Below are 19,732 nucleotides of genomic sequence, written 5' to 3' on the forward strand. Positions count from 1 at the left end.
AAAGAAAAAGGTAAAGGACCCTTGGATGGTTAATTCCAGTCAAAGGCGACTCAGGCTGTGGCACTCATCTCGCTTTCAGGCCGAGGGAACCGGCGTTAGTCCACAGACAGCCTTCTGGGTCATGTGGCAGCATGGCTAGACTGCTTCTAGCGCAACGGGACACCGTGATGGAAACCAGAGTGCACGGAAATGCCATTCACCTTCCTGCCACTGGCGTGCTTTCGAACTGCTAGGTTGGCAGGAGCTAGGACAGAGCAACGGGAGCTCGCTCAGTCATGGGGATTCGAACCGCCGACCTGATCGGCAAGCCCAAGAGGCTCAGTGATGTAGACCACAGCACCACCCGCGTCCCTTTAATCCTATAGAGTGGTACCTCGGGTTAAGTACTTAATTCGTTCCAGAGGTCCGTTCTTAAGCTGAAACTGTTCTTAACCTGAGGCACACTTTCGCTAATGGGGCCTCCTGCCACTGCGCCGCTAGCACGCAATATCCGTTCTTTTCCTGGGGCAAGGTTCTTAACCTGAAGCAACCACTTCCTGGTTAGCGTAGTTTGTAACTCGAAGCGTCTGTAACCTGAGGTACCACTGTAATCCACTTATGACACATAGGCCACATTTGCACTATCCCTTTTTAAAAGAGTCATAGCACATTAAACAGCCTTGGGTTTGCGAAGGGTGCTGAAAATGGTTAGGAGACCACCTATTGCCCTCCCGCAGATACAATTCCTAGAATTCGCTATAAAGAGAGACTTGCGTATTAAACCGCTCTAGAAATTTGAGCTCTGAGGAGAGGAATTGGGGGGTTGCTCAAGAGTTGCACCACCTTTGTGAAACTTGCTGGTTAACTCTTGCTAAAGAGAGAGATGGCACAAGAACTTGCTTGAAGAAAAACTGCCCGTTAAGAAGCTGTGAAGAATTACTGTCAGCATGGCGGCTGGAGAAACCACAACACGCTCTGTCATATTTCGAGAAGACGGAGATACAAAATGTGTTCAGACGACTTGCGTGGCAATAAGCATCCTTTGAGGATACACTTTCCCCTTGAGAAATCCCGGGCCATGATCCCGTTACAGAGATAGGAAAACAGGCCCAGAGAGGAGGGACTTGCCCTGTGATCCTACAGATCTGTTTCTTCAACTCTGCTGAACCGCACCATGCATGTGTGTCCGCCATGTTCTTTTTCATTCCTCCCCAAACATGAAAGACAAGCATTTTCCTGAAAGAACCATTTATTTCATTATTCCACGTGGAAATAAATTAGATTTGGCTTCGAATTAAGACTGTGTAGAAAAAAAGAAAGCTGTTTCCCCCCCTCTGGAGTGATACAAAGGGAATTCTGGATAAGGAAAGGCTAGAGGAGAACAAGCTTTGGCACAAAGGGGTGGTAGAGCACAGGTTTTTGGCCTGAGGTGTTTGGAATTATGGGTAGTAAGCGTTGGCCTGAGGCTGAGAGGATCTTCTCTCGGGTCCAAGGTGAGGAAGCGTCGAGGTATGGAGCGTCTTCTCAAGCTTGCCTTTGATCGCTCCCAACTCCCCAGTTCCCCAGCAAAGCTCCCACATCATCCAGGGCCTTCTGGATGCTACCAGCCAGATGCTCAGCATTGGTCTCCTGGCAACAATTGAAGGCAGTAACAGCAAAGTTAACATGGGTAGGCAGAGGGTTGTAGCAGACAGCATAGCCGTCGGGGACCAGCGGCCCATAGCACATCACACAATCCGTGCGGGCAGCTACCTGAGGGAGGAAAAATAAAATGCGATCAGCAGATCATCACCATCCCTTGTTACTTCTTTCTCTTTAAAGTATTGGCTGTTTTTCCACATTAAGATAATAATAGTAATAACAGTAATAATAACAATTTATTATTTATACCCCGACCATCTGGCTGGGTTTCCCCAGCCACTCTGGGCGGCTTCCAACAGAACATTAAAATACAATAACCTATTCAACATTAAAAGCTTCCCTAAACAGGGCTGCCTTCAGATGTCTTCTAAAGGACTGGTAGTTGTTTTTCTCTTTGACATCTGGTGGGAGGGCGTTCCACAGGGCGGGTGCCACTACCGAGAAGGCCCTCTGCCTGGTTCCCTGTAACTTGGCTTCTCTCAGTGAGGGAACCGCCAGGAGGCCCTCGGCACTGGACCTCAGTGTCCGGGCAGAACGATGGGGGTGGAGAGGTTCCTTCAGGTATACTGGACCGAGGAATGACATAAACAACAATATTCCACAAACCACAAAGGAAGTAAAACAAACAAAGGTCTTCACCAGTAAGCACCAGCCTCAATAGCAACACACCAATTCATAAGTCTGTCTGATTTTTTTTCACTTGGTGCAGGAAAAGTCTTGGGTCGGAGGAGCACCAGATTCAAATTCTCACTCAGCCATGAAGCTGACTAGTGATGTTTGACCACTTCCTCTCAACTGGACCTTCTTCACAATATTGGTTAGAATAAGGGAAGAGAATCTTAAATGTTGCCTCGAGCTCCATAAGGAAAAGGTATGACTAAATTGTAATAAGAATTGGGGTGGGGTTTTTTTTAAGGGATGTTGCTTGTCAGGTCTCCAATCATGGTGCCACCACCGGCAAGGCCCTGCTCCGCACACCCACAGATTCTAAGAATGAAACCCAGAGCAGATTTTTTCCAGAAGGCCTTGGCAACCAAGGAGGTTCACATGTGAGGAGGCTCTTGAAAAGTCACAACACAAGGGCCACGGCTCCGTGGTATGACACATATTTTTCATGCAAAAGGTCCCAGGTTGAATCCTTAGCCTCTCTGGGTAGGGTTGGGACAGAGCCCAGTTTGAATCCTTGGAGGGCCCCTGCCAGTCAGTGTAGACCAGTGTTTCCCAAACTTGGGCCTCCAGCTGTTTTTGGACTACAACTCCCATCACCCCTAGCTAGCAGGACCAGCGGTCAGGAATGATGGGAACTGTAGTCCAAAAATAGCTGGAGACCCAAGTCTGGGAAACACTGGACTGTTGACCAATGGTGAATATATACCACTTAAATTTTTTTAAAAGGAAATTGCTGTACACAATTTTATAAATAAATGTCATTGGGACATATAACTAGGGACTTAGAGAGGATGAACGGAAGACGTAAAGGACGCTGAGCTTGAGCTACACAGGAATGTGGAGGCCTAGCAGGCTCTACCTGTCCCGTGGAGAGTTTCCAGTGAGACGCCACAGCGTAGGAAGTGTCCATGAAAAGCTCCGGCACCCGGAAGCCATCGGCAATGGCCTCCAGCTTCATTCCCAGCAAATGGCGGTCGATGCCTTGCCCAGCCAGAGCCTGCAAGAGAATCAGAGGACAGAGGGTTTCTCACTGCTCTATGGGAAGCAGACTTCGTGACGCCGCTGTTCCAAGGCACCCCCAAAGCTTGCATGCGTTCCGGACGCAGCTAGAGAAGGAATGGTGAGCTTGCTTATCCAAAATGGTGTACAGTTATATTTCTACAGCTTTAAAAAGGAGCCTGGACTCAGGACTGGGCAAACCATGGTTTTCCTCCGCACTTTCCTTAGTGTTGCAATACTTGTGCTCTGTCACTACGGGCTGCTATTGTGCTGTTTGTTCCACCCACCTAAAAACAGCTTCTCCTGTAACCACCACCATCTCATCACAGGGTGTCAAGAGGAGCTTTAAATATATCTAAGATGTCACAGTTGGAGATTCACAACCTACAATCTTTTGGAAAGGGTGCGGAGAAGAAATCAAATCAGAAAAACAGCACAGGCAAAATCATTTAAACGCACTTCCTGTAGCACTGTGGAGCTGAGTCTGAATTCCTTTCCCCCTTGCTCCCCCCCACCAAACCTTTTTGTTCTTTTCAAATACTGTAAGAAGGGATCCAGTCAAAGATGGACTGTTTCATCTAATTACGCCCTAATTGTCACCTGCAGTTCCTCAGGGCTCGGGCCTACATGTAACAGGGTTTTCTTTTCTTTTTTAACACACACAAAATCAGGCCTTCTTTCACTCAGCGCCAGATTAGTTCCCAACAAGAAACACACTTTAGTTCCCAACTAAATTAGATTAGTTCCCAACAAGAAACACACTTTATGTGTTTTTAAAGAAAGAATCCTGCTGCCATTTTGTCTTGTAGCAGAATTTCCAACAATGAGCTTCCCATTCGCTACGAACAGGAAGACACAAGTCCTGCAGAACTCCTCACTGAGTCCCTTGTTTGTTGGTTACATTTTTTAATCTTGTTTTTCAGACAATTTGTGTATCCAACTGCCGCTCACATCATTTAGGCAGAGAAAGAGAGAGCATGCATGGTGACAGTCTTGCAGGCTAAATAAAAATACAAGTTGCACAAAAAGAAGGAAAGGGTCAGGAGAAAAGCAGAGAGGGGAAATTAGTCATTCAAAGTGAGCTGTAAAAGTAGACAGTAAGTGCTTCCTGTGTCTATTCTTTATGCAACCAAGCGACTCCTGTACAGGGGATTTTGTTACCTGCTCTGTGAGGGTGCTGTGAACCTCGACTGCTTTCTTCAGCAAAGACAATCTTTCCGGAGCCTAGTGTGCAGGAGAGGAGGAAATGGATTACAGATGGAGGGCAGGAAGTTCCAAGTCTCTCTCACACAAATAATAATAATAATAATAGGTGGTATTTGCCTATTGACATTATCATTACAATGGTACCTCAGGTTAAGAACTTAATTCGTTCTGGAGGTCCGTTCTTAACCTGAAACTGTTCTTAACCTGAGGTACCACTTTAGCTAATGGGGCCTCCCGCTGCAGCCGCTCCGCTATTTCTGTTCTCATCCTGAAGCAAAGTTCTTAACCTGAGGTAATATTTCTGGGTTAGCAGAGTCTGTAACCTGAAGCGTCTGTAACCCGAGGTACCACTGTATTTATTACTAGGTTATACTCAGAGCAGACCCACCCTGAAATTATTGAATATAACTAAGTTAGGTCCATTCATTTGAATACGTCTACTCTGTATAAAATTTAGTTGAATATACCAAGGTCAAAGGTCAGGGGTGAAGAATGGCGTCTTTTTGCAAAACTGTGTATGGTTTTTACTGTGTTTCTATATTTTGTTGCGAGGCTGCCTAGAGAGGACACATGATATTATTTTTTTATTTTATTTATTATTATTATTACATAATGAAGGTGTCAGATGCACCTCTTGGGGGGGGGGGATTCCACAACTTAGGGTCTGCCACGGAGAATGCCCTCTTTCCAAGCTACCCCCGCTCCCCAAATTCAAGGCAGTGGAATCACCTGACAATCCATCTCTCTTTGCAGGGAACTCTGGGAATTGTAGCTCTGTCAGGGGAAGAGGGGTCTCCTAACAACTCTCATCACCCTTAGCAAACTACACTTCCCATTGGTTCTCTCTCTGAGAGGGCCGGAAGCCATGGCCATTGATGATGTGTTATATAATAGGGCTTGAAATGAATGGTTTGAGTGTGGCCTAGTCTCCCAGGTCCTGGTTCAACACTCTAGCCAGTGGCGTAGCGTGGGTTGTCAGCACCCGGGGCAAGGCAAGTAATTTGTGCCCCCTAACTGAGAGTGAGTGAGTGAGCCAGGTAGGGGCAGAGAGCTGCGAGTGCGAGCGCCCCCCCCCAGATGTTGCGCCCGGTGCGGCCGGCCCCCCCTGCACCCCCCACGCTACGCCACTGACTCTAGCTGCAATTCATCATATCCAAAGTTACTGTGGTTCCACTCTTGTCCTTTCAAGCCTCCTTAGGAAACAGGGGCTGGATACCTGACAGTCGTCATCAGCCATAGCTCGGACAAAGGCCAGCGCGGCAGAGGTAGTGGAGCGAATGGTCTCCGTCCGGCCGCGATGAAAGCGACGGAGAGAGGCAGACTCGGCGGTTGCGCACAGCTCCCCATGTGCCCTAAGGAAGGCACAGCAGTCAGGCACAATGACACAAACACACAGCCCTTCTGCGCAATGCACACAACCTGCCCTTCCTCAGATGAGCAATTCCGCATATACAAAAGCACATTCTTCCGTCTAGCCTTAACTGGTCTGATGCCAACTTGCACCTCTTCCTGGGAAAAAACAGGACAGCACCTTCCATTTAACATTCCCTAAAGCCGGCTTCACTCCTGGATAGCGCAAGTCGGTCTGAGCGTGGTGCTGATCACGCCAAGATTGCAGGATTGATCCCCGTTTGAGACAGCTAGTTGGGACTAGAGGAACCTCAAGGGTCCCTTTCCAGCTCTACAATTCTATAATTCTACCTGTCAAGGGACACGGGTGGCGCTGTGGGTTAAACCACAGAGCCTAGGCCTTGCCGATCAGAAGGTCGGCGGTTTGAATCCCCGCAATGGGGTGAGCTCCCGTTGCTCGGTCCCTGCTCCTCCAACCTAGCAGTTCAAAAGCATGTCAAAGTGCAAGTAGATAAATAGGTACCACTCCAGTGGGAAGGTAAACAGCGTTTCCGTGTGCTGCTCTGGTTCGCCAGAAGCGGCTTAGTCATACTGGCCACATGACCCGGAAGCTGTAGGCCGGCTCCCTCGGCCAATAAAGCGAGATGAGCGCCGCAACCCCAGAGTCGGCCACGACTGGGCCTAATGGTCAGGGGTCCCTGTACCTTTACCTGTCAAGGCAGTCACCTCACCTGTAATAGGCTAGCTGCAGTGCCACCTGCAGGACAGAGTCTGGGCTCAGCCTAAGGCGTTTGAGAAGCTCCTTGCCAAACCCGCAGTAAGTGAAACAGCTGATGTCCAGGTCAGTGATGAGTCTGTGATAAAAGAGAAAAGGGAGGCAGACTAATTAGACAACAACCCTCAGCTGCAACTTACAGCCTGCCTGCCTGCCTGACCACCCCCCCTCCTTGCTATGCCAGAAACTATGTACCTTATCCTACCATCTTCCAAGGCCAGCTTAAATGCCACAGTGCAGCATGGTAGAATCTTCACCCAGTGCAAAATTCCGCCACTAGAATTCTGCATCAGTTGTGCTGTTTCTGCACCCAGAACCAAAAGGGTTTCTGGTACGAAACTTCAAAGCTCTGAACCCTTTGGGACCAGGTTTTGCCTATAGCAGCCCAAGACCCTGAGAGCCACTGCTATCCAGACAACACAATGCTGGTAGACTAGATGGACAACAATCAGACATGGGAATGACCCCAAATGATCAAAGCGTATGTGTGAATTTTTTGTGAGGGAGAGGCAAGTAAGCGGGGTGGGGAGGGAGGGGAGATGTCGATAGGAAGATGTTTTTTGCCCCCTTCTCATAACATTAGAACTTGGAGATATCCGAGGAAGCTGAACGTGGGAAGATTCGGGGCGGGGGGGGGGGGAGAAAATACTTTTTTTACACCGCACATAGTTAAACGATGGTAGTCGCTCCCACAAAAGGCAGCGATGGCCAAGTTTGATGGCTTGGAAAGAGGATCAGACAAATTCATGGAGGGTAAGGCTATCTCCCTCATTGCGAGGTGAGGTTACAGGGAACCAGACAGAGGGCCTTCTCGGTAGTGGTGCCCGCCCTGTGGAACGCCCTCCCACCAGATGTCAAAGAGAAAACTTCAGATGTGAAGGAAATAAGTAGCTATCCTATCTTTAAAAGACATCTGAAGGAAGCCCTGTTTAGAGAAGTTTTTAATATTTAATGCTGTATTGTTTTTAACACTCGATTGGAAGCCGCCCAGAGTGGCTGGGAAAACTCAGCCAGATGGGCGAGGTATAAATAATAAATTATTATTATAGCCATGATTTTTTTTTATTTAATTTATATACTGCCCTATACCCGGAGGTCTTAGGCTATGATAAACCACCTTCTGAATACTGGAAAACACAGGACTGTTGCGCTCAGCTGCTGCTTGTGGGCTTCCCATGGGCATTCGTTTGGTGCCTTTCAAAACAGGATGGCAGACTAGATAGGCCTTTGGCCTAATCCAGCCGTGGATTCTTCTGTTGTCGTGGAAGAGGGCTGCTTCCTGTGTTCCTAAGAGGCCTCTGTTGCACATCTCTGGTAAGTTTGCAGCTTCCCTTTCATATGCAAATGGAGGTGGCGGATAGCAAACAGAGGGACACATTGTACAGCGCCAGCCTCCCTCGCTCCGGCTTAACCTCATCTCAACCTGCCCCTAAAAAACATCTGTTTGGTGCAAAAGAACACTCTGCTCCCCTTGCGACAGCCAGGTCTCTGCAACTCGGAAGCTGAGAGACAAGGCTTAATGGGGAGAAACAAGAATCACTGTGTTCTTCTTCCCTGAGCTGTGGCAGGGAGCTCTGAATGAAAACCCAGCGCAAGGAGCAAGATGGACCCGGTTTTCACATTGGGAAAGCCACTTCCGAGCTGGAGAGGAGGTGGGGTTGCGGGCCCACCCCCTCCCACGCACACGGGGGCTGGCTCTTAGCCCCCACGAGAACAGGGGAATCCTCGGGCACGCCTCCAACCCAGCCAGCCAATCGGCGGGCTGGGGAGGCGTGGCCTAGCGCATTTAAGGCCGGCGCGCCCAGGGACCGCCCTCTTTTCCCGTTCCAGCTGTTCCAGGCGGTTAGGCATTGGCAGGGGTAATTGTTATGCAAATGAAGGGGGGAAGGAAGCGGCATCACCTTCCCCAAGGAAAAGGGTAGTCCGGTAGAGGACTCCGGGGGGCGTTGCCCTGTCCGAAACCTAGGGAGGTGAGGGCCCAAGGCACGCTCCCGAGCGGTGACACCTGGGGGATCCTAGTTGGCGTACTTCAGCAGGACTCCCCCGGCTGTGGTTAACCCTTCCCGGCCCCCATGCCGGGTAGTCGATAGGAGCCAATGCCTAAGGCCAATACCTTTCAATTCCTGTAATCAATAAAGTTGTGGCCTTTTACGCCCATTAGCCTTAAATAATGTGTCCAGTGTCTTCATTTCACTGGGGGGGGGGGTCTTGCCACGCAAATGCTCAAGAACGAGACCACAGCATTGTGTCCAATTTGGCTGTGGTTCTCCTCCTTCTGCCCAAATCCCACTCTGATTGTGACACCACTCTCAAACACACACACACTCACATGTCCAGGTTCTGTTTGGCATGTTCGATGTCACGTTTGATTTCTGGAGTGAAACAGAAGTAGAGTTTTTTGGGCAATTGCAGAGGTATCAGTGGGGCACGGACTGGGACAGGATCTTTGCTGGCATTTGGGGAGGAAAGAGACAGAAAAAAATGCATTAAAAAGAAAGTGATGGGTTAAAGACCCATGTTTGTTTGTCTTCCTGTGGCAAGGGAGGCAAACTCCTGATATTGTTGGGACTTCAGATCCCATCGGCATCCCAGGAGAAGCTGAGTTCACATTATGAATACAACCACCGTCAATAACATCTTAAATTCAGCTGCACCGGCTCCCGGTGGAGTACAGGATCAGGTTTAAGGTGCTGGTTTTAACCTTTAAAGCCCTATACGGCCTAGGACCCTCGTACCTACAGGACCGCCTCTCCTGGTATGCCCCACAGAGAAACTTACGGTCTTCAAATAAAAACATCTTGAAGGTCCCAGGCCACAGAGAAGTTAGGCTGGCCTCAACTAGAGCCAGGGCTTTTTCGGCCGTGGCTCCGATCTGGTGGAACACTCTGTCACAAGAGACCAGGGCCCTGCGGGACTTGACATCTTTCCGCAGGGCCTGCAAGACAGAACTGTTCCACCAGGCCTTTGGCCAGGGCACAGCCTGACTCCCTCCATCGGCAATCTTCGCAGAGCTCTGGCCCAATGGTTGCCAGTGGCTTGAATTAATAAATTTTATAATGAATGATTTTAGAGTGTTGTTTGTACTGTTTTATTGTTGTTAGCCGCCCTGAGCCCGGCTTCGGCTGGGGAGGGCGGGATATAAATAAAATTATTAATTATTATTATTATTATTATTATTATTATTATTATTATTATTATGTAAGGTACTATAAACCTTCCAAATATCCAGACTGGTATCCACACAAAACTGGTGTCTATATGAAATATGTTCAAATGTAGCCAGCACTGTGAGTTCCTCAGATCATTGCATAATGGACAAAAAATAGTTTTAAAAAGGATTTCTCAAAACAGGAAGTTCCAACTCCCATCTTTCGTCTGCCTCCCAGTGTTGAAAAACACAGGAAGTCCTTCCCTTGCACAGGGCAGCTCTCAACAAAAGAGGAACCAGTGCTGGGCACGCAATATTTATTCATTTTCATATGAAACTCAAGAGCTGCCCTCTGAGCACCCTTGAACAATCTCCCCCAGTTTTTCTGTTTTTATTTCCAGACCTTTACATCTCTAGCAGTGCACCTCCCTACTCCTGCTATATATTGTTTTGTTGTTGTTTAGTTGTGTCCGACTCTTCGTGACCCCATGGACCAGAGCATGCCAGGCACTCCTGTCTTCCTGCTATATAGGCAGTGATCCCCCTTCATGGATCACTGCCTTGCCGTGGCAAAGGGGCTTGAATAACTCCGAGAAGCTATGAGCTATGTCGTGCAGGGCCACCCAAGACGGACAGGTCATAGTGGAGAGTTTTGACCAAACGTGATCCACCTGGAGGAGGAACCGGCAAGCCACTCCAGTATCCCTGCCAAGAAAACTCCATGGACAAAGACTGCTATGTATTAAGGCTCCTAAACTTCCTCACAGTAATTTTTAAGAGAGCTTGAGCACCTAACATCCTTAGAACAATTTTTTAAAACAGAAATATGCTTGTCTCTTCCTCAGTACCACCATTGCACAAAACCTTCTCCTGGACCGGAATCTGACGAGCCCCACATCCCTTCCGCGCTGCTGGTGAGGGCATTACCAGTAGTCAAGGACGTGGTCTATGATGGTGGCGATTGGTGGTCCTTCAGCAACGGCTTGTTCATAAAGCACCCCACAGGAGCCATCTTCTCCCACAATAAACTGGGAGCATGGGGTGGGGAGCAAGAGAAGGCAAACATGTGGAAAGAAAAGACAGAGAGAGAGAGGGTGTGATAGACAGAAAGGCCTTACGAGAGCTTCCATCTTGAAACAGAGGCGAGGAACCTCTTCCCCCTTGGGATATTTCCGGACTACAATTCCCATCATCCCTGACCACTGGCCTTGCTGCTTGGGGTTGATGAAAGTCAGGGTCCAACAACATCTGCAAGGCCAGAGGTTTCTCCTTTGCTCAATGAGTCACAACAGGCAATTTTTAATATCTACATTGTCAACACCTATTTTGGATCCTGGCCTTGCCCATCCTCAGCACACAGTCTCGATAAGGTTTCTTACAAGGGCTGAAAAAGTTTCCCCACCCCTGGGATGAAGAATAGGTAAAGGCAAAGGTAAAGGACCCCGGACAGTTCAGTCCAGTCCCAGACGACTCTGGGGTTGCGGCGCTCATCTCGCTTTATCAGCCGAGGGAGCTGGCGTGCAGCTTCCGGGTCATGTGGCCAGCATGACTAAGCTGCTTCTGGTGAACCAGAGCAGCACACGGAAACGCCGTTTACCTTCCCGCCAGAGTGGTACCTATTTATCTACTTGCACTTTGACGTGCTTTCGAACTGCTAGCTTGGCAGGAGCAGGGACCGAGCAATGGGAGCTCACCCCGTCCTAAGTTCTGTGTCTTAACCCACAGCGCCACCCGCGACCCTAATGGAAGGATAGAAAAGTATTAAATAAATAAGTGTGATGACACCAAGCGGAAATGGTATAGTACACCTTTAAAAAGGCTTGGGTTTCCTCACACCAAACCACTCTGGCCATGCATCTGACTGGCTATGTTTCCCCATAAGAACCACAAAAGCAACGATCCAATTCTTTCCTGCTTGCTGCTTGCTTCTGCATTTATTTAAGTACAGCTTTTGCTTAGGGTGTCTCCAAACTGCCGAGTATTTTGCAGGAGAGAGCCAAGTGCATACAGGAGGGCAACCCAGTCAGATGGGCAGGGTAATAATAATAATAATAATAATAATAATAATGGAATAGGACGTCCCTATTTTCATCAGAGTGGGACACAGGTGGCACTGTGGGTTAAACCACAGAGCCTAGGACTTGCCAATCAGAAGGTCGGCGGTTCAAATCCCTGCGACGGGGTGAGCTCCCGTTGCTCGGTCCCTGCTCCTGCCAACCTAGCAGTTTGAAAGCACACCAGTGCAAGTAGATAAAGAGGTACCGCTCCGGCAGGAAGGTAAACGGCGTTTCCGTGCGCTGCTCTGGTTTCGCCAGAAGCGGCTTAGTCCTGCTGGCTACATGACCCAGTAGCTGTACGCCGGCTCCCTCGGCCAATAAAGCGAGATGAGCGCCGCAACCCCAGAGTCAGCCACGACTGGACCTAATGGTCAGGGGTCCCTTTACCTTTATTTTCATTGAAGAAATATTGGGTATGCTATTTCCAAGATTCTTTGGAGGAAGCCACGACTGGGATGATACTGCTTTTAATGTACAGTGCAGAAGGAGCCTTAGTTGCTTCCCTCCCTTTCCAAAAAAAGCACGACAAAAATAAAGCTACCCTTTTATGTGGCGCCCTATAGATGCTCTGCCCTGTGAGCCCTTCCCTACCTGAACCAAGACATGGGGGTGGCGGGGAGGGGGAGAGAGAGACCCCCACTTTCCAAACACCTCTAGTCTGACCACAGCGGTGGTGCCTCCTCCAGGCTTTCAAAAAGGAGTAGCCCCCCCCTTTACCCTGAAGTCGTCCTCACCTGCAGAGTCTTGTCGAACCAGCGATTGCCGCTGTTTGAGTAACTGCCTCCGCCATGCAGCATCTGTGCCGCCAGGCGGCTGCTCGCTAGCGCATCCGAGACTTTCAGGACGGGAGCGTCCAAGCAGACGGTGAAGAGGCTGCGCTGAATGGCACGGGCCGAATCCCGGTTCAGCTTGTCTGGTGGCAAGGAGGGAGAGGAAAGCGAAACACGAAGGTTATGCCAGCCCTGCGGTGCAGCAGAGAAGGAGCGTTGCGCTCACAAGCTAACCAATGCATTGTTTTGAAGAAGCGGCCCACCAGAGAGTGCTCTCCACGCTGGCCCGGTGTAGACATTAATGCTCGACCCCCGGCTAACTTTATTAGCCTCCACGGTTAAGTGTTAACACTGGGGAGGTCTTGGAAAACTGGATTAAGAGCACGCTGTCACATGCAGGTGTGGGGGACTCCCTGGTCCTGAATGGGGCAACTGAAGGAACAGATGTGCAGCCTGGGAGTCATTCTGGACTCACAGCTGTCCATGGAGGCGCAGGTTAATTCTGTGTTCAGGGCAGATGTTTACCAGCTCCACCTGGTACGCAGGCTGAGACCCTACCTGCCCACGGACTGTCTCGCCCAAGTGGTGCATGCTCTGGTTATTTCCCGCTTGGACTACTGCAATGCGCTCTACGTGGGGCTACCTTTGAAGGTGACTCGGAAACTGCAATTAATCCAGAATGCGGCAGCTAGACTGGTGACTGGGAGCGGCCGCCGAGACCATATAACACCGGTCCTGAAAGACCTACATTGGCTCCCAGTATGTCTCCGAGCACAATTCAAAGTGTTGGTGATGACCTTTAAAACCCTAAATGGCCTTGGTCCAGTATACCTGAAGAAGCGTCTCCACCCCCATTGTTCAGCCATTGAGGTCCAGCTCCGAAGGCCTTCTGGCGGTTCCCTCGCTGCGAGAAGTGAGGTTACCAGGCAGAGGGCCTTCTCAGTAGTGGCACCCACCCTGTGGAATGCCCTTCCATCAGATGTCAAGGAAATAAACAGCTATCTGACTTTTAGAAGACACCTGAAGGCAGCCCTGTTTAGGGAAGTTTTTAATGTTTGATGTTTTATTGTGTTTTTAATATTCTGTTGGGAGCCGCCCAGAGTGGCTGAGGAAACCAGCCGAATGGAATAATAATAATAATAATAATAATAATAATAATAATTCTATAGCTGACCCAGTCTCCCTACAGCATGCACACGCAAAGATACCTCTCATGAGAGTGGTGTAGGCCTGTCCCCACGTGTGTCGGTGGTCACTAGTCAGCACTCCCAGGGGCTCCTTATCGGTCTTCCAAGACTGCGCACGGATTCGCTGGAGCTGCCAGTGCAGCTGGTCAACAGTGAGAGGCGTCCCGTCGCTGTTGTACACTTCAAGTTGGAAGAACTGCAGGAAGCATAACAAGCACCGTCTTGTAGTAAGGTTTAAGCTTACTGGGAAACAATATAAACAGTGGTACCTCGGGTTATAACAATATAAACAGTGGTACCTCGGGTTATAACAATATAAACAGTGGTACCTAGATAGCATTTTAAAAAGTAGAGACATCACCTTGCCAACAAAGGTCCGTATAGTAAAAGCTATGGTTTTCCCAGTAGTGATGTATGGAAGTGAGAGCTGGACCATAGAGAAGGCTGATCGCCGAAGAATTGATGCTTTTGAATTATGGTGCTGGAGGAAACTCTTGAGAGTCCCATGGACTGCAAGAAGATCAAATGCATCCATTCTTAAGGAAGTCAGCCCTGAGTGCTCACTGGAAGGACAGATCGTGAAGCTGAGGCTCCAATACTTTGGCCACCTCATGAGAAGAGAAGACTCACTGGAAAAGACCCTGATGTTGGGAAAGATGGAGGGCACAAGGAGAAGAGGACGACAGAGGACGAGATGGTTAGACAGTGTTCTCGAAGCTACAAACATGAATCTGACCAAACTGCGGGTGGCAGTGGAAGACAGAAGTGCCTGGCGTGCTCTGGTCCATGGGGTCACGAAGAGTCGGACACGACTGAACGACTAAACAACAACAACAACAACACCTCGGGTTACAGACGCTTCGGGTTACAGACGCTTCAGGTTACAGGCGCTTCAGGTTACAGACTCTGCTAACCCGGAAGTAGTATCTCGGGTTAAGAACTTTGCTTCAGGATGAGAACAGAAATCGTATAGCGGGAGGCCCCATTAGCTAAAGTGGTGCTTCAGGTTAAGAACAGTTCCAGGTTAAGAACAGCCTCCCGCTGCTGCCAGGTGATTTCTGTTCTCATCCTGAAGCAAAGTTCTTAACCTGAGGTACTATTTCTGGGTTAGCGGAGTCTGTAACCTGAAGCGTCTGTAACCTGAAGCGCCTGTAACCCAAGGTACCACTGTATAGCCGGACAGCGATAGTTACCTGGAAGTTGCGGACTACCGTGATGTAGGTGGGCGGTCTTCGGCCGGGTGGAGGCAGCAAGACAGAATCATGTTTAGGCCCTGGAAGTCTGCACGAGGCAAAGATGCGGGAATATTGCTCCATACAGAGAGGGTAGCCTCGGGAATATTCGACTAACAGGGTCTGGCTGGCATGAAGGGGGAAAAGGGGGATAAACAAGTCAATGCCCTTCAAATCTCAACCTGTAAGGTTGCTGCTGCTGCTTTGGACAGTAGAGGTGATATGGGGTGTGTTTTAGACAAGGCAAAGCTTATGCCACAATATACGTGTTAGCCTTTATCGTCATATATATGCTCTTGAGGACCACTTCTTATTTTATTTGACAAATTTATAGAGCGTTTCACAGCAGAAAGCCGCCAAGTTGAAACACCAAAAAGTTCCAAAAAGCCATTCTGGAAAACTCTAAAAACGATACAGCCTTCTAAAAACAACAGAACATTTTTTTCTTTCAGCTACACAGTTGCTCCATAAATGACTGGGTCACCCCTTGGGGAAACACTTTTTTTCAACAAAAATGTCTTCTGTAGTCACCTAAATATCGAAATGCCTAATTTCAGCTGGTAACAAATTCCGGAGGGTTGGAGTTGCAACACTAAAAGCCCCCCTCTTTCGCTGCATACAAAGCTCGCCTCTGAGACACGGAGGACTCTCAGCAGCAGTGGCGTAGCGTGGGGGGTGCAGGGGGGGCCGGCCGCACCGGGCGCAACATCTGGGGGGGGGCGCTCGCGCTCGCACTCGCAGCTCTCTGCCCCTACCTGGCTCACTCACTCTCTCTCACTGCAGTGCTGGCTGTGCGAATCCGATCCGAGCGGCCGGGTCGCCGCCCACTGTGGAGGGGAGGGTGCCAGGCATGCGGTGCGGTGCGGAGAGAGAGCGAGGGACTATCTGGGGGAGAGACAGTGCAGCGGGGGGGGGGGCCGCAAATTACTTGCCTTGCCCCAGGTGCTGACAACCCACGCTACGCCACTGCTCAGCAGTACCACATTATTGGGAGCAGTTTCCAGGCAGGGATGTAGGGGGCAAGGCAATCCCTGAGATATACCCAGGTCTCAAGTTGTTTGAGCTTTAAATGTTAAAAGGACCCTCAAGGAACTGACCCAGCCCTGGAATCATCCTCTGAGGACCTTTTATGTGTGCCTCCTCCATGACAGGTCCGGAGGGTGGCAACACGAGAACAGGGCCTTTTCTGCAGTGGCTCCCCGCTTGAGGAATCCTCTCCCTAGGGACGCTCGGCTGGTGCCATCACTATATATCTTTAGGTGCCAGGCAAAAACTTCCCTCTAGAACCAGGCCTTTGGACTTAGTTTAAAGTTTAATCTGTGGCCTTTTAGAAGCGGGCAAGATGCTTTTAATGTATTTCTCCTCCCCTTGGTTTTAATTTATCTAAGTGAGGTTTTGGTTTGTTTGTTTGCCTGGTTGTACAGCCGAATTCTTCTGGGTTAAGCCCAAGGGAAGCCCCACATTGAGTATGTTGCAGTAATCCAGTCCTGAGGTTGCCAGTGTCAAGACCACAGTGGCAACATCCATAGCTGTCTAATATACACCCCATAGCGCCCTGAAACAGTAGACTCTCCTCTCACACACACACCTGAAGATACCCTATGTTTACATCTCACACCAGCAGGTTGTGTCCTGCATGTGACACTCTCTCTGTACTTCCCGATTATGTCAATCCAGAATACTCACTGGTCAATCTTTGCCTTGAAATCCAACACGCCAGCAATGAGCTTTGCAGCAAACCTACATGAAGGAGAGATAAAAATAAAACCTTAGGTTAAACGCTTCATAGAGAAACCTCAAGCTCCAGTATTCATGCACCACGGGTCCTGGGCCCTTAAACACGCTAAAATAGATTCCCTGCTTAATAAAATCATTGCCTTTGCTATTATGACTGACCAACCAAAAGGGGGAAAAGATTGAGGAAGAAAGCTTCCAATTTCTCAGGAGCTCTTCATCAAGCTAAGCTGGGTGATCCTTATTATTTTTATACTTTTTAGAAAAAGTAATTATTTTTCAGTGTGAGAGTGAAGCAGTGGTCAGCAACCTTTTTCAGCCATGGGCCTATTTCAGCCACTGTCCCTCAGACCTTGTGGGGGCCAGACTATATTTTTTTGGGGGGGGGGGGGATGAATGAATTCCTATGCCCCACAAATAACCCAGAGATGCATTTTAAATAAAAGCACACATTCTACTTAGGTTAAAACACCAGACAGGCCCCGCAAATAACCCAGAGATGCATTTTAAATAAAAGGACACATTCTACTCATGTAAAAACATGCTGATTCCCGGACTGTCCGCGGGCCGGATTTAGAAGGCGATTGGGCTGGATTTGGCCCCCAGGTCTTAGTTTGCCTACCCATGGAGTGAAGCATGCCTCCGGTTATAATTCAGGAGCAGGGAAGTGTGATTCAGATCTAGAAAGTTTGGGAAACAAAGCTTATCTGTGCTTTATGCGCAACTATGTGCTTCAGAGCTTCAGTGAGCAGAATCACACTTTCCTTCAAAACTCACCAGAAGAGTGAGGAAAACGGTTGTTTTTATTTCCACACAGAGAGATTTTTTGAACAAAGAGACATGTTTTTAAGGACTGTATTTATACCTTACTTTTCAAGGGGGTAAAGCCTTTACTGATCAGCTCACAACATAGCTGAGCTAGTATAAATACAATTTTAAACCCATGTACCTTCTCAGCCTCTCTTTAGGATTTTGAATTTAACTATTCAATTAGGAATAATTATTACATTGCCCAGGTAATGTTTAATGGTGGTGTTGTAAAATTCACAAAACTATAATTATGCTAAATACAAAAGAGAGAGCTGGCAGAACCAGATTAGAACCAAGACGCCTTGATCAGAAGTCAAATACCAGAGCACAGGTTTTTAATCACTAAGAAATCTATGTAAGGGCACCAGATATGCCCCGTATCTTTCTATAAACAGGTTTATTTACATCATAAATTAAGTCCTACTACCATTTTGCACACATCAGGACTTGATCTGCAGTCAAATTTTCTACCACTGAGCTAAATGTGGAGAAGCCATCTCTGTGCCACCACTGATCTTATTTTACACCACTTTTCATGAAATCCATGTTACCCACCACAAGTTATTGGAGAAAGCAGGATGGTGGCAAACCAGAAACAAATTCCTCTAAAAAGAGGGGGCACCCGGACTTGAACCAGGGACCTCTTGATCTGCAGTCAAATGCTCTACCGCTGAGCTATACCCCCGGCACATAGGCATGTCTGCCCAGCAAGCCTTCTTATGGATACTGGTTTTGCTGCATAGTTCTCCTACTGTGTACTTATGACTAATGGCTTTAAATGCTCTACCTACAGGAAACTCTCATCTTCTTCTGTCTTAGGTAAAAAGGTAAAGGTACCCCTGCCCGTACGGACCAGTCTTGACAGACTCTAGGGTTGTGTGCCCATCTCACTCAAGAGGCCGAGGGCCAGCGCTGTCCGGAGACACTTCGGGGTCACGTGGCCAGCGTGACAAGCTGCATCTGGCGAGCCAGCGCAGCACACGGAACGCCGTTTACCTTCCCGCTATAAAGCGGTACCTATTTATCTACTTGCACCCGGGGGTGCTTTCGAACTGGTAGGTTGGCAGGCGCTGGGACCGAACGACGGGAGCGCACCCCGCCGCGGGGATTCGAACCGCCGACCATGCAATCGGCAAGACCTAGGCGCTGAGGCTTTTACCCACAGCGCCACCCGCGTCCCTTTCTTCTGTCTTAGTATATATCAAAATTGTAAGGATGTCATCAGGCTGCAGTGTGTATGGCCACCAGCAGAGGGCCACACAAACTGCATTGTGAAAACAAGAGCAGGTGGGCAGCTCAGGCAGGCTGTCAGGGTGTAGCCCAGGCAAGACACAGAGGAATAGGCAGGCCAGGCTGCTGCCGCTTGCCTCACAGCTTTCTCCATTCCCCTCTTCCTCCGCCACCAGCAGTGGCATGTAGTGAAAAGAGGAAGGTCTAAGCTGCACCATGCTCCCCCTGCAACCACAACTGGTGGGTGGGGAGAGGACCCCCCACTGCCACAGAAATTGATAGGGGAAAACCTCTGGAGCGTGAATTGCAGGCTTCCTTCTCTCGGTAGTCAGGGTCATGAAGGTGAGATGTCACTAAATGCTGGTTGTGAGGCATGCAGGGAACCTGACATATCTGTGTGGTGGCAAGACCATTGGATTGGTCTATGCCCCATGCCCACTTTTGGTCAACAGCAGCAATCTGCAGTGTTGGAAAGTAGACAGAGTAATGGAGCTTGCCCTGAACTGCCTCAGCAGCTACTACGGCATGTCAGAAGATGGCTGGTAGATGGGGTGAACTATGATCACTGCAAATGGTGACAGCAGTCACGAAATTAAAAGACGCCTGCTTCTTGGGAGAAAGGTGATGACAAACCTAGACAGCATCTTATAAAGCAGAGACATCACCTTGCCAACAAAGGTCCATATAGTTAAAGCCATGGTTTTCCCAGTAGTGATGTATGGAAGTGAGAGCTGGACCATAAAGAAGGCTGATCGCCAAAGAATTGATGCTTTTAATTATGGTGCTGGAGGAGACTCTTGAGAGTCCCATGGACCACAAGAAGATCAAACCTATCCGTTCTGAAGGAAATCAGCCCTGAGTGCTCACTGGAAGGACAGATCGTGAAGCTGAGGCTCCAGTACTTTGGCCACCTCATGAGAAGAGAAGACTCCCTGGAAAAGACCC

The 19,732-nt window shown here is 48.9% G+C and overlaps 1 protein-coding gene and 1 long non-coding RNA gene across 2 annotated transcripts in view; both read right to left on the bottom strand.

The window, feature by feature from the left end:
* Nucleotides 1-1,210: 1,210 nt before the first annotated feature.
* LOC310670336 (carnitine O-acetyltransferase-like) overlaps nucleotides 1,211-19,732 on the bottom strand; it is a 35,826-nt gene continuing 17,304 nt past the window's right edge. The window contains exons 4-14 of the mRNA XM_083425530.1: nucleotides 16,700-16,753; nucleotides 14,975-15,140; nucleotides 13,803-13,977; nucleotides 12,559-12,737; nucleotides 10,695-10,795; nucleotides 8,949-9,068; nucleotides 6,576-6,698; nucleotides 5,711-5,846; nucleotides 4,450-4,512; nucleotides 3,149-3,286; nucleotides 1,211-1,731 (exon numbers count right to left, since the gene is read on the bottom strand). Coding sequence (XP_083281656.1) covers nucleotides 1,504-1,731; nucleotides 3,149-3,286; nucleotides 4,450-4,512; nucleotides 5,711-5,846; nucleotides 6,576-6,698; nucleotides 8,949-9,068; nucleotides 10,695-10,795; nucleotides 12,559-12,737; nucleotides 13,803-13,977; nucleotides 14,975-15,140; nucleotides 16,700-16,753 — 1,483 coding nt within the window. The 3' untranslated portion in view covers nucleotides 1,211-1,503. The remainder of the gene's footprint in view (nucleotides 1,732-3,148; nucleotides 3,287-4,449; nucleotides 4,513-5,710; nucleotides 5,847-6,575; nucleotides 6,699-8,948; nucleotides 9,069-10,694; nucleotides 10,796-12,558; nucleotides 12,738-13,802; nucleotides 13,978-14,974; nucleotides 15,141-16,699; nucleotides 16,754-19,732) is intronic.
* LOC310671198 lies at nucleotides 3,454-4,121 on the bottom strand. The gene is made up of 2 exons (XR_014507886.1): nucleotides 4,049-4,121; nucleotides 3,454-4,004 (listed from the first exon to the last, which is right to left on the bottom strand). It is a non-coding gene; the product is annotated as an uncharacterized lncRNA (long non-coding RNA).

The sequence above is a fragment of the Podarcis tiliguerta genome (genome assembly GCF_965153285.1).
Source record: "Podarcis tiliguerta genome assembly, chromosome: 2".
NCBI classification, from domain to species: domain Eukaryota; kingdom Metazoa; phylum Chordata; class Lepidosauria; order Squamata; family Lacertidae; genus Podarcis; species Podarcis tiliguerta.